This window comes from Papaver somniferum, chromosome 5, assembly GCF_003573695.1.
Source record: "Papaver somniferum cultivar HN1 chromosome 5, ASM357369v1, whole genome shotgun sequence".
Lineage (NCBI taxonomy): Eukaryota > Viridiplantae > Streptophyta > Magnoliopsida > Ranunculales > Papaveraceae > Papaver > Papaver somniferum.
The window spans coordinates 189,956,778-189,971,771 of NC_039362.1; the positions used below are offsets into that span (position 1 = coordinate 189,956,778).

Here is a 14,994-nt window from a genome sequence, read left to right on the forward strand (position 1 = left end):
CCAACTTCAGTTCCTCCATCTTAACTTCCTCCACCAGTGAAAACTCCACCTTCATTTCCTCCACCTTATCAATAGCAGCAGCACCAGTTTCGCCCAAGTATTCTTCTTGAATCTTTAGATTTGGTTATTCAACAACCACAATTGCACTTGCTCCACCTTCAGTTCCTCCACCTTCAGTTCCTCCACCTTAACTTCCTCTATCAGTGGAAACTCCACCTTCATTTCCTCCACCTTCACTTCCTCCACCAGTGGCAACTTCACTTGCATTTCTTGCATTTGTACACAAAGGTTTTGTATGACGAGGTTGTGGAGTCCAGACATTAGAGGTGTTAAATTCTTGTGATTTTTTCTTACTCCTTTCATTTCCTCTGTTCAAAGTTGATTACAAATAAAACTAAATATAACGGTGTTCAAACCGATTCAAACAAGGCCAAAAAAAAATAGATACGGTTAGGAAACTTGACACGACCAAGCCATAACATAAAACAACGACTAGGAAAAGTTGCCATTACCTACCGCAAACAGGTTTACAGATGAGACTTTGAGCAATCTACCAAGTCACAACATATATAGCGACTAGGAAATAATATCTATGACTTGGTTTCTCAAATTATGGATAGGAGCAACCTAGTTGTAAACACTACGACTAGATTAAATTTCAAACACAAAAAAAGATATGGCTAGGAATAACCTAGCCGAACACAATTTGTTGCGGTTAGGATTTCTCAGTTCCCATCCGGGTCAACTAAGTTACATTTCGGAGTTATTAGTATTCCCAACAGTAAACAGTAGTACGGCACGGAAGACAAATACTCCAAGCGGTAAATTTTTTACCGGAATTGTTTTTTCATTACCTAATATTTTTCGAAATCAATTGAATAATCATTCAAATGCTTAAACAAAGAGTGGATTTTTGAATTCAAAACTTATTGCAGGCATATCAGGAGTCTCGGCGGCTGGTTCATCTCCTTCGTTCACTTCTTCTTGATCTTCAGTTTCATCTTCCCTCGATAATTTAATTTCTCTAGTTCGCATTTTTGTTTCGGAATCGATTCTGGCTTTTCCTTTGTCTTCACCATGGTTTTATACTTTTTAATTGACGATGAAATTTTTTTGAACCGACGATCGATCGTATCGTAACAAAGAAAATAAGAAGAAGAAAAGAAAGAGAGGAGAAAAGGAGGAGGAAAACAGAAGAAGAAGAAAGGTGCGAATCAATTTTTTTTAGTTAAGTTTTTTATTTATTTTTTTGGTTAGTTTAGATATTTTTTTTTCAAACCGTTTTTACTGCACTTAATTATGTTTAATTGCGCTAATTATGCCATCAAAATTCGAAAACATCCGACGACAATAAAAAAGATCAAACACAGCTTTTGGTTGGTAGCCGAGCAACAAGCTGAACTCCAACCCCTCTCTAAAAGAGTAATAGGGGAATAAGTAAAATTGATTGGAGGTAGTTTTGAAAATTTACTCAGAATAGATCCCGACATTTTGTTTATAATTAACATATATTAAGCCACCGAAAACCAAGCCTAGTCCTGCCCCAATAGTGGGATTCAAATAGAAAAACGTGACTTTAGAAAGTGAAAAAAGTGACCAAGCAAAATTTAGCAATGGCAGAAAGGGAGTCTATCATTGTAATTAGTAATGGACTAAAATCGTGAATTAATCAAACATGATCCAAAAAAGAAATATTGCAGGAATTAATATGAATGGTAGAGTTAGCTTCCCCCTTGTGACACAATCTTAACCCCCTTCCGTTTCGGATCCTTTAACTAGCTTATCCATGAGGCTCGCTGGTGGATTAGCACGGTAACCTGTTCAATTCATGTAATAGTGCGTTGTTGGAGCTTAATTAGCTTGTTAGGCTTCCAACTAGTTAATGTAACACTCTTTATCCTATAATAATAAAAAAGAATCAGCCACTTTAAACCATTCTCTATTGCCTAGATAGTTGGTTCCAGTTTTGCAGGTTACTTCCATTTTGAAACATCTGGATATGAGCTACAGATTACAAATTTAATCAACACTGATCTGCCTGCTACATTATATGCACATCAATTAACATTTGTGTTCTTTCTTTCTTAATCATGAAATTGTAATTGCCATTATTGGAGAATTATCATCTGAATCTGTCTTAAGTAGGTAACTTCTGGTACGGAATATCCATTTAATGGCTAATCACGGAATTAATATCTATCTATTTCAGCTGCATCCAGGATTAGAATCACTGGACTATCAAGGCGCTTTCGCTAAGATAATCCTAAAATACCAAGCTTCTTCAGTTATAAAGTCTTTATTATTGTGTTGCAGCAATAAGAATTTTAAGGTACTTGTGTGTCACTACAGGTAACGTTATGGCCAGTGTCGAATACAGAGTTATGCATAGACAACATATTCGCGGTTGAATTTTTTTGATATTGCTTTAATCCCACTAAGTTGAATTTCATACCACATTAAAAGATTGTTCAAGCTCTAGATCGCTAAAATTACAAGAGTAAAAAACATTTTATAATCTGGAGAAGAGACCGAAAGCTCGGATTTCGCAAAAGACGGGACAGTAATGCGCCTGTTATCTAAGCTTGAGGCGGAGGCAGTGCAGGCAAATTGAAGATCTTTCTTTCCAGCTGCACATCCAAAAGACACACATGAGGGGATGAATTAACAGACATGTTTGATTCAGCAAAGTTACGTTTTCATATCCAAAAGTTTTGGTTTTCTTCTAACATTTACATTTTGATGATAATTGATTTTAACAATGCTCTTGTGTGGAAAACTTATATGGATGACATCAAAAAAAAAATTCACAAAATTGAAAATTAACATAATCTCATATGTACTGGGAACTGGGAAGTATAACTATCTATTATTTACCTCAATGACTTTCTGGAATACTTCCTTTACACGACTAAATTCGTTCACAACCTGCATCAATGCTTTGTGACATCTAAGAATAATCGCCAACATGTAGAGAAGAGTCAGAAGGAAAGCAAAGCAAAAACAGAAAAGAAATTTGAAAGCGAAAAAAATTTACAGATTCATTTCACCCCAGAAATAAGAAACTCAAAAGAACATCGGAAAAATATTATATTAACAAGTAAACCTAAAAGAAAGTGTTTTTGAAGTTTTGGTAAACATTGGTAACGGTGGTCCAATACCTTAAACCTAAACAGGACAAATTGAGCACCCTTAGACCAACAAGGACCAAAATCTGGTCTTGACATACAAAATGACCCTGAACATTAACAAGCATGTGAAGGAAGATTTGTTCTTACCCAGCTATATAATTCCGGTCACTACACCGCGCGAATTCATCGCATGCCGCAGTTAAGTTTTTACATCCAAGACTGCAACACCAAACAAATTAGGAAACAAAATTTCAGGATATAGCTTTCCTAATGGCGAAAGAGTTTGGCAGAATCACATATAGAAAATAGATTCCTTAAATGGTTAAATCTCATTGTTTTTTCCACCATTCTACCAAGGAAAGCAACCTGGAAACGGTAACAAATCGCTTCATACAAAAGTGGAACTTCTTTGTGACAAATCTGGACACTATCAGAACTATAAAATGCTGAAGATAGGGGGAGAAAAGCAAATACACAATATTCCTAATTTTGCAATAACACTGTTGGTACGTACGTCAGGCTACCTCCTTTGATAGTATGAATATAAACTGCAACCTCTGGGATGTCCAAATAAGGAGTCCTGCCATTAGAGTAGAAAATACTAGTGAGCAAATTAACATAAACACAAACACTTTCGAGAAAAATAATGTTCTGAGAAAATATATTACGAGTGTTTCTCAATTTCTTTTAGTCTCTGTTCTGTCATATTACAGAACAAAGTCAGCGTCTCAATAATAAAATCTGGAGCATCAGCATCACGCATTTTTTGGAGTTCTTCGTATTGTCGTTCCAATGTTCCCTGCATTTATTAAACAAGTATAAGTACATCACTATCTCTTACAAAATTCTCTCAGGAACAAAAAACAGAATTGAGGATTTTTTCATAGAATTTCATAAATATCAAAGTAAAATTAAGGACTGCTTTCAGTATTTATGTGTTATACATCCAAAAACTTTTCAGACAGCAATTGAGCCAATTCTCGTTTCTGAGTAAACACTGCCATTTAATCTCGTTCAATTGGATGAAAACAAGTCTACTCCAAAAGATAGATGAGAAACCAGACCATGAGACAGAAAGAAAGATGGATTAGAATCGATAACTAAGCATCATATAGATCGTTTCGGGAAAAAGGGGGTAATCCCACCTATCAATGTTTGTCTTCCCATTATTTCACCAAACTTTGGATTCGATGTATTTAAACTGAACTTAAGAGTCGATTTTATGGTAAGAAGTAACATTTAGAGTGGATGAGAATTCTGGAAGAATGTTTTAGGAAATAAGGGTGACCCAGACTCATCAATGGTGCTTTGTTGTCCTCATTATTTCCCCAAACTTTGGAGATTCTATGTATTGGAAACTGAACTTAATGGCTAATCTATATATGGCATAAATATAAATTCATACTCATAGTGTTCAGATTATACTTACTGGAAAAATTCTTAGTTCATGCATCTGCTTAATGAAAAAAAAGATGACAAGGCAAGACAGAAAAGAAAATAAATAGATGAGACCTTTTTTTTGGCTAGATGAAGAAACATTGAAATAGAAGAGACTTAAATGGCTGATTGTTGGCATGGACGCACTGTTACTTTCGGCTGGATGGCAATTAGTCTCCAAGCTTCTGAAAGGATCAAGTTATGTAGAAAAGTACAAGTGTCTGCTACTCTATCATCACAACCAAGGTAAACAAAGCCCAGAAAATACAACACAAGGAAAAATATATATCAATTAATCTGTAGATAAAAAAAAAACTTTGATATCCATATTGATCAGTACTCATAAATCATTTGAAGTTTCTAAAGTTGTCTGAACATCGAGTTATAAGTGTTTCGGTTTATTGCAGATTCGATAGTGCATTAAATGTGAATCTGATAATAATGGAATTTGAGCTACCATTTATTACACCAAAAAATAGGACACCTTAGATAACCTGGTGACTACAGTAACATCGCCAATTGAAGGATTAATATAACGAAGCATTTTATTTGTATCTGAAACAATGACTGATACCTCAGGCAGCTTATGTAATCATAGTTTCAGACAAAAGACGTGCTTATATGACAATTCAGTGGTATAGTACAAACAGTTCAAGTCAAAAAAGCTATACAAATAACACATTGAGGAACGTTAACCTAGGAAATAAGGAGTCTTTACCTGATCCAAAGGCTCTGTATTGAGTTCCAGTGTTCGACCAGTGGTGCAATTATGATGTTGAACAGTCAAGATCTTGCAAGTAGATTTACCTAATTTGACTGCATTTTATCAGTAAACAACTAGAGAAGCTCTATTTTGGCATACACAAATACAAGTATAAAGAGAAACTCTAATCTGATACTTGGTGTTTCATAGTTGTATATCATACTTTGAAGCACATGCTTTTAAATCTGTTAGAAGCTCACCTCGGTGATTGCCATTTATCCTTGCCATTTCGGCAAGTGTAAGCATAGTGTCCCTTCTTCTCCCATTGGCAGTAAGTTGTGTATCAGGAACTGCGTCTGCTGCAACCCATACTTTTGATGCATGAAAATTCTGTCCAATAGGCAACAACTTATATTGATCCTCATCATTTAAAAAAAAATGGTTTCCGCCAAAATACAAACTAGACCACACACACACATGTGATCAGATGTAGATATCTACTTCATATATGTATCTCACTCTAACAATCTCCCGGATGATATTATTTGAAACCTGTGAGCCAAAGTAGCGGAATAATGAAAAATAGACCAGGAAGAGTTTTAAAGTGTAATATAATAGCAAAATAAGGCAAAGAACGATTAAGGTCACTAATTTCAACCATAATGAAATTGACATGCAGATAAAATTTGATTAACGTGCCTAATGAATTTTAGTAGAATCATTAGCTCTTCCGCCTTCAAAATAAAGTTTAGGCCCATAAAATGATATTGAATTGCAAATAGCAACAGTGGCAGAGTGAAGATCCTGAAAGTGAACCAAAATTGAAATAAAAATAAGTCAACCAGAATCTAAGGGAAATGACAAAAGCATACCATTTTGCAGATTACGCAAACTACGGGAAAGAAATCAAATGGAAATATGTTGATACTTGAAAAGAGGTTTAGAAATTCGCTGACACCTCAACATTAGTTTCGCAAAAATAACTATAGATTTTTTAGCTGATTTGTTGAGAGAGTGCTGACTAACAATGAACAAACAGAATCACTCGGCACAAATTTTCTTTCACGCATCTTGCGAACAAATTGCAATGCCTTGTCAGTTTCCTTTCCTACAAGAAAACCCTTGATGATGATATTATATGTTATAGCATTAGGTACACAACCCTTCTCTTCCATTTCGATGATTAAATCTTTAGCCTCCAATAACATCTTGCTACGAAAGAGGCCACTTATCATTGTGGTATATGTCACTACATTAGGCACTATTCCCTTTTCTGGAATTTGCATGAACAGTTTTCTCGCATCCTCCAACTTGCCAGCCTGGAACAACCCTTGAATAAGAATATTGTACATTTCAACATTAGCTAAAATACCAATACCCTCCATGGATTCAAATAATTGTATTGCTTTCTCAGTGTATCCATTCTTGAAGTACCCATCCAACAGTGTATTGTATGTGATAATATTTGGAGATACACGGAATGTTTGCATCTCACTGAACAAACTCTTTGCAGTCTTCATTCTTCCGTCTCGGTATAGTCCTGCTAACAATATATTGTAAGTAACTATTTCGGGTTTCAATCCATTTTGTTTCATTTTCTTGAATAGTTGCATAGCTTCATCCAACTTACGATTCTTGTGGTACCCATCAATTAATATATTGCAACTGACAACATCCGGTTGAAGGCCTCTATCCATCATGGAGTCAAACAGTTTCACCGCTTCTTGCAGCCGACCTGTCAAACATAGACCATCGATCATTGAGTTATAAGTAATCTGGTCAGCTTTTATGTTTAACTTGTCCATCAGTTTAAATAACCCCCAAGCATCTTCTGTCATCCCATCTTTACAATGTGCATCTATTAATATATTAAAGGTTACTGTATCTGGTGAAACCCCCCGATCCAGCATCTCATCAAAATATCTTCTTGCTTCTTCCCATTGAGCATGCCGGCAATGACCATCAATCATACAATTATATGTAGTTACATCGGCAGAGATTCCTCTACTAACCATCTCGTCAAAGACTCTCTTTGCCTCGTTCAACCGGCCTGAATTGCAAAGTCCATTGATCAAAGAATTGTAAACAGCTACAGTGGGTACCACATTTGAATCTCTATGCATTTCGGAGAAGAGAAGCAAAGCTTTATCAACTAGACCCTCTTTACAAAGAGCATCTATGATGACCAAATAAGAAACAACATTTGGGATGCAGTTCCATTTCACCATGTTGTTTTTAAGCTGAAGAGCATGACCGACTTTACCAATTCTACAAAGCCCTTGTATAAGGGTAGTACACGTAATTGCAGTAGGTTGAATACCTGTGTGAGTCATTTTAGCGAACAGTTCAAATGCTGGTTCAATCTCATCCTTGATACACAAACCTTTGATCAGTGTATTGAAAGTCATAACATTAGGCTGATAACCTCTCTTTATGATCTCTCCAAGCAAACAAAACCCATGATTCACTTGGTCTAATTGACACCAACAATTAATCAAAATATTAAACGTATACAAATCAGGTTTTACTCCAACCAAAATCACCTTTTTATACAACAAAATGACATCTGAATAGCATTTAATCTTCGATAATGATCCCAATACATGATTAAATGTAGAATCAGATGGTAATGGTCTCTCTAAAATCAATTGATCAAAGCATCTCAATCCATCCTCAAGTTTCTGAACCTTTCCCGACTTACACTCATCCCTCACAATTTGCTCAAGTTGTGATATCCTATAACCATAATTACCCGCTGAAGTACCATAACAATAACTTGAGAACATTCTTGTTCTTGTATGCTGCAGCAACATTTTCATATGCCCCAAATTCATCCTTTTTTCCCTTCTTCTTCTATCAAAAGATCTTCAACAGTAACTTCAGTCTTCAGGTACTCTCCACTTGCACAATTTTGTATTTTTAAAAGAAGCTCTTCTCAGATGGACCTTTTCCTTGCAACTATGCCCAGTTTTGTAGTTCCATCTATCGATGAAAAGACTGTGTTGCCAAGTTAATAAATTTATTTTGCGAAGGTTCTTTCACTTTTGTGAATTAGAAGTTGATGGGCAAAATGTTTAACTGCGCAAGGGGGACTAAAGTTCGAGGCAAACTAAGATGGCTGCGATATGATGACCAAGTAATGCTAACTAGGGGACCAAAGCAGTTGACTACTGTTGGCCAAGGTTAATCCAATCGAAAATGATAGATGCACCGTGATTTAAGCACCGTGTGTGTATATATTTCATCATCAAACACGTGTATGTAGGAAGACACGTGGAGAGCATGCGGACCAAGTCATCAAAACATGATGACACACACCCACAGCTAAGAAGCCTATCCCGTTGACGTCGGATCCTTGCCTGGACAAATCCAAGGGCAGAGATTAAAAGATGTACCAAAAGCACGGTATATTGCGAAGCACCAAATAACTCCCGAAGAGTTACTTTATCTCATCCCAAAAGAAGCCAAGATCAACGGTGAAGAGAAGGTTGACTGACATGGACGTGACAGGGGAAGAAGACACTTGTCTGACACGAGCATGCGTCTCAACTACCCGCATTAAACACTCTGAGCAGTGTACGTGTCGATCAACCCGTGGAACGAACGAGGATGACTCTGCGTGATCGAGCAGTGAACGAAGACCTCTGCGTGATGGACACAAAGCACAAGAAGATAAGGTTCCAACGTCCCTCGGAAACGGGTCTCACACTCTAACCCTATAAATACCCCCTCTCCACCAAGAGAGAGGGGGGTCGGAAAAAAGAGAGAGAAGTCGAGAGAGAAGAATTGTGAGTGTAAGTCTACCTTTTACAATTCGCAAACCTATGTAAGCTTCAGAGTCATTCGACTACTTCTGTAATCATCAAATGCATAGTGAAAACGACAACCCCGTGGATGTAGGCCTTAGTGCTGAACTACGTAAATCCCAGTCTTATTTACATTTCAGCACTTTACATTCATTTCATACTCCATGAGTCTTACTTTTATATTCCGTTTTTTTTTATTTTCCTCTTATGGGAACGCCTCTGGTGATGATATTCGATGAGGCTATGATAAACCCGAAGGTTTTGAGCCAAGGAATCAATGCAATTGTCTCATCAGTGCGAGCACATGTATAGAATGCGAATATTGTTTGTGAACATATAGATGCCTTCGTGATTTACGTGTTCACAATTTGGCGCTAGAAACAGGGACTTCGTCCCGGTAAAAGATTTATCTTATCCTGTGATTTCATCTTAAACTAGCATGTGATTGCTCCGCTTCATTAGCTCTAGCAGTATTTATCTTTTGTTAACTTTACTATATTCAAAAACACACCCATTATCTTCGATAGCTCCGGCAGTATCTATCGAAGCAGTTTAAACTGGTTAAAAGATTTATTGCTTAGATCCATGGATTTACCTTTTTTTTAGATCTCATACGGACCTGTTTTTTTCGGTGAGTTTTCGTACATTTTCAAAGGATCCAAATGCATCTTCCAAGGGACATTCATGCGCTTTCGCGTATTTTCAATGAATCCGCACTTTTTATAAGACCTCAACCCATGTATTTTAACTCATATGTTTTAATCAAATGAGCCTCCCTAAAAGTTTTCTCTGTGACCCTCGGGCAGTTTTTCCCCATCTTGGAGTAAGGTATTTCGCAAACTAACCCGATCCGCATGGACATTTCTGTTTCTCGCTGTTTGAAATTCCCTTGTGCAGAAAGAAAGCAAAAAAAAAAAAAAAGTACCCACGATGGAAAAGACACAGGAAGCAGGAAAATCCAAAGCCTCGTCAAAGGAAGCACCACGGACAACCCCAGTCATCACCCGAAGCAAGCAGTAAGGAGACAAAGCCAAAATGACTAGTCAGAGGCAGGATCCTGCGAAAATAACTTCGCCTATGAACGCTAACTCCGTTGCAGCCGCGGCTCTCAGAGCAGCAGCGACAAAGTACAGTACGGCTGCGGCAGCTCCGAAGGATGCAGAAACCAGCAAAAATTTTGCTACGAATCAATTTCATCAACCAAAAGAAAGGGTGGATGAATCCAGAACACATCAGCCCGCGCACCCACCAACCTTCGGAATTCCATCAACAAACGATCAGAATCAAACTGTGCCTGCGGATCTAACACCGCGGATGGGCACTCAGCCTGATTTAGAAATGCCAACAAACGAAGCTGAACCTCTACCACCTTTAGTGCAAACCGTAGAAGAAGGCGGCACCATGGACGTAGTAGCACGAGCTGGGACTCCTAATCAGGGGTCAAACCAATCACATCGATTGATGGATGAGCTTGAAAAATTGAAGAAGAACCAACAAGTTTACGCATATGTCGTAGCTTTGCTGGCCAGAGAAAATCAAGTTTAAAAGACCAGATTGCCCTAAGCACGAAGACCAGCCAACAACTTGACGAAGCAAATTCAAAGGCACCAGAACCTAATCGAGACAGGAGAGTCATCGTAGCAGCTAATGAAGACGCGGCTAGGGGAAGTAGCGCATCCGACCCGGATTATAATGATGGAGAGTCATACTATCACGAGCAGAAGAGCGTAGGACACCACCGCGCGATGGAAGAGCTTCGTGATGAAATGATGGCTGAGATCAGGCAGTTAAAAACTAGACAAGGCGGGGGAAGGTTAGAAGAGGTCATGAGAGAGGCTAATTCCACGCCCCTAACTCATCGCCTGGCCAACACCCCTATTCCGCTGAAGTGCCCTGTCCCGACCTTCGAATGCTATGACGGATCCAGTGATCCCGCTGCACATATTCGGTATTATAACCGTGTCTTAGCCAGATGGAGTCAGAACGACGCCGTACTCTGTAGATACTTCCCATCAAGCCTGAAGGGATCGGCATTTTCTTGGTTTGATAATTTGCCGCCTGACTCCATCCACTCCTACGATCAACTCGCAGAAAAGTTCTTAAGAACTTACATGTACAACAAGGCTGTTAACACCGGAATGGATAAGCTCTTTTCGCTGGCAATTGGCTACAAGGAAAACACGAGGGAATACACTAACAGATGGCACAAGATCTGCCAAGCCATAGGAGTGTGGACCCAGTGTAAGTATCAACTGCTACAAGTGGGGATTAGACCGAATGAGTCCACTATTTGTTGAGATTCATGGAAGCGTGCCTAAGACAGAAGGAGATCTTCGAATAATTATTGAAAAGCACGCTCGTCTTGAAGAAATCCAGCGTGAAAACCCGAGGGCATACCCGAGGTCTCACCGTACCAATTCCGCAGAACAAACCAATGGGGAAAAAGAATAGCTCAGTGGAACGGCCTCACGAAGATAGGAAGGAACGAAGGATGAACGACGAAAAGACGATCGAAAATTCGAAGATCAAGTTTACACGAAGCTCAATGCTAGCTATGCTCGGATCTTGCGAGAGATCAAAGGAAGGGAAAATTTGGAGTGGCCGGTCTAAGGGAAAACAGCCCCCAAGAACCGAGAAGTCTAAAGATTACTGTGAATATCACTGCTTCAATGGACACCAGACCGAGAAATGTAAAAACCTCAAAATAATGATCCAAAAACTGATTGATGCTGGCGAACTCCAACATTACATACGAAAGGAGGTCCGCGAGGATAGATCCAAACGGACCAAGCCAGTCCAACTTCCAGAGGGAACCGCACAATCAACACCATCTCGTGTTCTGAAGCCGCAGGGCCCTCCTTACAGCACAGATAGGAAAGAGGCTACGGAAGCAGTTCGAGGACCACTGCGAATTAATAAGATTGATGGTGTAGAGGTGGACGAGCACGAAGAGTGGATGGACTCACCTATTATCTTCGATGCTGAAGATATCGAAGAAGATATGGAAGATCATAACGATCCCTTGGTCCTAACACTACCAGTGGCTGGATGTAACCTCAAAAAGATCCTCATAGACGGGGGAAGCTCAGTAAACGTTCTATTCTACGACGCATTCAAACGAATGAAGCTCCATGATGAACAGCTAATGACCTCTTATTACACCATCTACGGATTCAATGGAGCACCCACGAAGCCATTGGGAGACATCGTGTTGCAGGTTAACGCCGGACCCATGAAAGTAGAAACACGATTCAGCGTGGTTGACGCCCCATCCCCCTACAACGCCATTATTGGACGAAAGTGGTTACATAAACTCAAGGAGTGGCGGAAACTTACTACCAATATCTCAGATTCCCTACACCTGAGGGAGTGATGGAAATCAAGGGAGATCGGGTCTCTGCAAAGAGTGCCAAACCACTCAGGATCGTATCAACAACGAACAAGAAGAGCAGAAAAACCCGAAGAATTAAAAATAAAGAAGCCGCGAAAGAAAAGGCCATAGACCTGTTCCTCAAGGAAACCACAGGGATTTGACAAAGATGATAATGTCCTAAACACAGAAACAGGTACTTCAGCAGCCAACGAAGGACAGAACATACCAAATAGCAATCAAAGAACGTCCCAGTCCTCGGGGATCCGAAGCCGGTGTTCACACCAGTAGAGCCCGTAAAAGAAATCAACATAGGAACGGAAGAAAACCCGAAGATGATCAAAGTAGGGACCATAATGGACGAAAGAAGAGAAGATTCCTTAACCAAATTACTTAAAGAATACGCGGATGTATTCGCCTGGAAGCTAGGAGATATGCCGGGGATTGACCCGAAAATAATCCAACACGAGCTGCGCATCAAACCAGGCACGCCACCTTTCAGGCAGAAAATAAGAAAAGTTGCACCGGAGTATCATAAGGCAGTGGAAAAAGAACTTCGGAAACTACTAGAAGCAGGGTTCATCAAGGAAGTCAAGTACCCTACATGGATCTCCAACATGGTCGTCGTTCCTAAGAAAAATGGAGGGGTTAGGATATGCATCGATTTTACTAACCTCAACAAGGCATGTCCAAAGGACAGCTATCCCCTGCCAAGCATAGATCAGCTGGTTGAAGCAGTAGAAGGATACGAAGAGCTGTCATTCATGGATGGATATTCTGGCTACAACCAAGTAGCCCTGGCAGAAGAAGATCAACTACACACACATTCTACACCCCACATGGCCTTTATTGCTACACTAGAATGCCCTTTGGACTTCGAAACGCAGGGGAACGTACCAAAGAATGGTCGATGCTATCTTCAGGCCATGGATTGGTAGTACCTTAGAAGTCTACGTTGATGACATGCTCGTCAAAAGTAAGCTGCGCAAAGATCACCACCAGGATCTGAGAGATATCTTCGAAGCAATGAGGAAACATCACATGAAAGTAAATCCAGAAAATGCACTTTCGGTGTCACCTCAGGGAAATTCCTCGGATATCTGGTAACAAAAAGGGGCATTGAGGTAGACCCAGCGAAGATTCAGGCCATAGTAGAAATGCCATCCCCGAAGAATTTAAAAGAAGTGCAGAAGCTCAATGGGTCCATAGCAGCCTTGGGCAGATTTATTGCCCGATCCTCGGACAAATGCAAACATTTTTTCAATATTCTCAAAAAAGGAGTAAGTTTGAATGGACCGCAGAATGCGAAGAAGCCTTCCAAAAATCAAAGAACACCTGGCTTCAATTCCAATCCTGCAGAAGCCTGATCCTGATGAGGTTTTGGCATTGTACATAGCAGCGACAGAAGACGCAGTTAGCGCAGTGTTGGTCAAAACCAATACGAAGATAGAACAACCTATCTATTATGTCAGTAAGACCCTCAATTCTGCGGAAAGGAACTACACGAAGATCGAACAACTTATCCTGGCATTGGTGTGGGCTACTCAAAAGCTGAGAACCTATTTCCTAACTCACTTCATCCGCGTCCCATGCAAAGCACCACTGGAAGCAGTCCTCAAAAGCGCGGGAAAAGTAGGCAGAATAGCCAAGTGGAACACCCACCTGGACCAATTCAACATCATTCATGAAATTCAACATTCCCAAAAATCCCAAGTTTTGGCGGATTTCTTAGCAGACCTCCCCCTGGACAACGACGAAGAGATTAAGGGAATACCAGAAGCCGATGAAGAAAGCAAGGATCCAATTGATGTCCTCGAACCCGCGAGTCAAAGACAATGGGAAGTCTTCGTCGATGGTTCCAAAAATAAGGAAGGAGGAATAGGCATTGTCATCACCACCCCAACTGGAGAAAGGATCGTACAGGCACTCAGGTTAGAATTCAAAGAGCATACTAAAACATCGTCGAATACGAGGCAGTCGTACATGCCCTCCGCTTAATAATAGAGATGGGGGTAACCGATGTAAGACTGACAAGTGATTCGCAGCTTGTCATACGGCAAATAGGTCTCGAGTACAATGTGTACGACGACACCCTCTCAGCTTACATGGCCTTGGTCCAAACATTGGCATCACAAATTCCGAACATCAAGTTCCGGCACTTATGCAGAAGGGATCTCAGGCACGCGGATGCTCTAGCATATATATCATCCATGCTGAAGGACAAAAGCATCGAAGCTATTAAAATAACAAGGGTATACGATCCTTCAATTGCATCGCAATTCTCCTTTGCTACCAATCAAGATACAATGGAAGAAAATATCGAAGATCAGGTAGGAAAAGACATCCATAACGATTTTGACGAAGAATATATCCTGTCAAGAGCAAATCAAGACGAAGATTTCAGCAACGAAGATGATTGGAGAATGGTGATACATGCGTTTCTCGAAGATGGAACCTTACCCGCGGATCATAAACAAGCCAGGAAAAATACTCTCCAAAGTAGGAAGATATGATCTTCGGGATGGGGTCCTGTACAAGAAATCCTTCCTC

At 39.8% G+C, this 14,994-nt stretch overlaps 1 protein-coding gene across 5 annotated transcripts; it reads right to left on the bottom strand.

Moving 5' to 3' along the window:
* Window positions 1–2,397: 2,397 nt before the first annotated feature.
* LOC113284045 (pentatricopeptide repeat-containing protein At1g63330-like) lies at window positions 2,398–8,317 on the bottom strand. Of its 5 annotated transcripts, none has more exons than XM_026533442.1 (7): window positions 5,529–5,782; window positions 5,284–5,372; window positions 3,797–3,927; window positions 3,643–3,708; window positions 3,276–3,347; window positions 2,875–2,947; window positions 2,398–2,627 (listed from the first exon to the last, which is right to left on the bottom strand). In XM_026533442.1, the coding sequence occupies exons 1-7, from the start codon at window positions 5,572–5,574 to the stop codon at window positions 2,577–2,579; spliced, it is 528 nt and encodes a 175-aa protein (XP_026389227.1). In that variant the 5' UTR covers window positions 5,575–5,782; the 3' UTR covers window positions 2,398–2,576. The 5 variants fall into 5 exon arrangements, with proteins under 5 accessions (XP_026389227.1, XP_026389228.1, XP_026389223.1 ...); XM_026533438.1 differs by lacking the exons at window positions 2,398–2,627; window positions 2,875–2,947; window positions 3,276–3,347; window positions 3,643–3,708 and adding exons at window positions 4,641–4,794; window positions 5,788–5,820; window positions 5,968–6,072; window positions 6,295–8,317 and having other exon boundaries at window positions 3,796–3,927; window positions 5,284–5,381; window positions 5,529–5,658; XM_026533443.1 differs by lacking the exons at window positions 5,284–5,372; window positions 5,529–5,782 and adding an exon at window positions 4,073–4,406.
* Window positions 8,318–14,994: the final 6,677 nt, after the last annotated feature.

What these genes read in the sequence shown, in the direction of transcription:
- LOC113284045 (XM_026533438.1), bottom strand. Translation starts at nt 8,102, where the DNA reads ATGAATTTGGGGCATATGAAAATGTTGCTGCAGCATACAAGAACAAGA. An exon ending in AGTGATTCTGTTTGTTCATT is followed by an intron (nt 6,073 to 6,294) that starts GTTAGTCAGCAC and finishes GTTCACTTTCAG; the next exon opens with GATCTTCACTCTGCCACTGT. An exon ending in ATTCTACTAAAATTCATTAG is followed by an intron (nt 5,821 to 5,967) that starts GCACGTTAATCA and finishes TTTGGCTCACAG; the next exon opens with GTTTCAAATAATATCATCCG.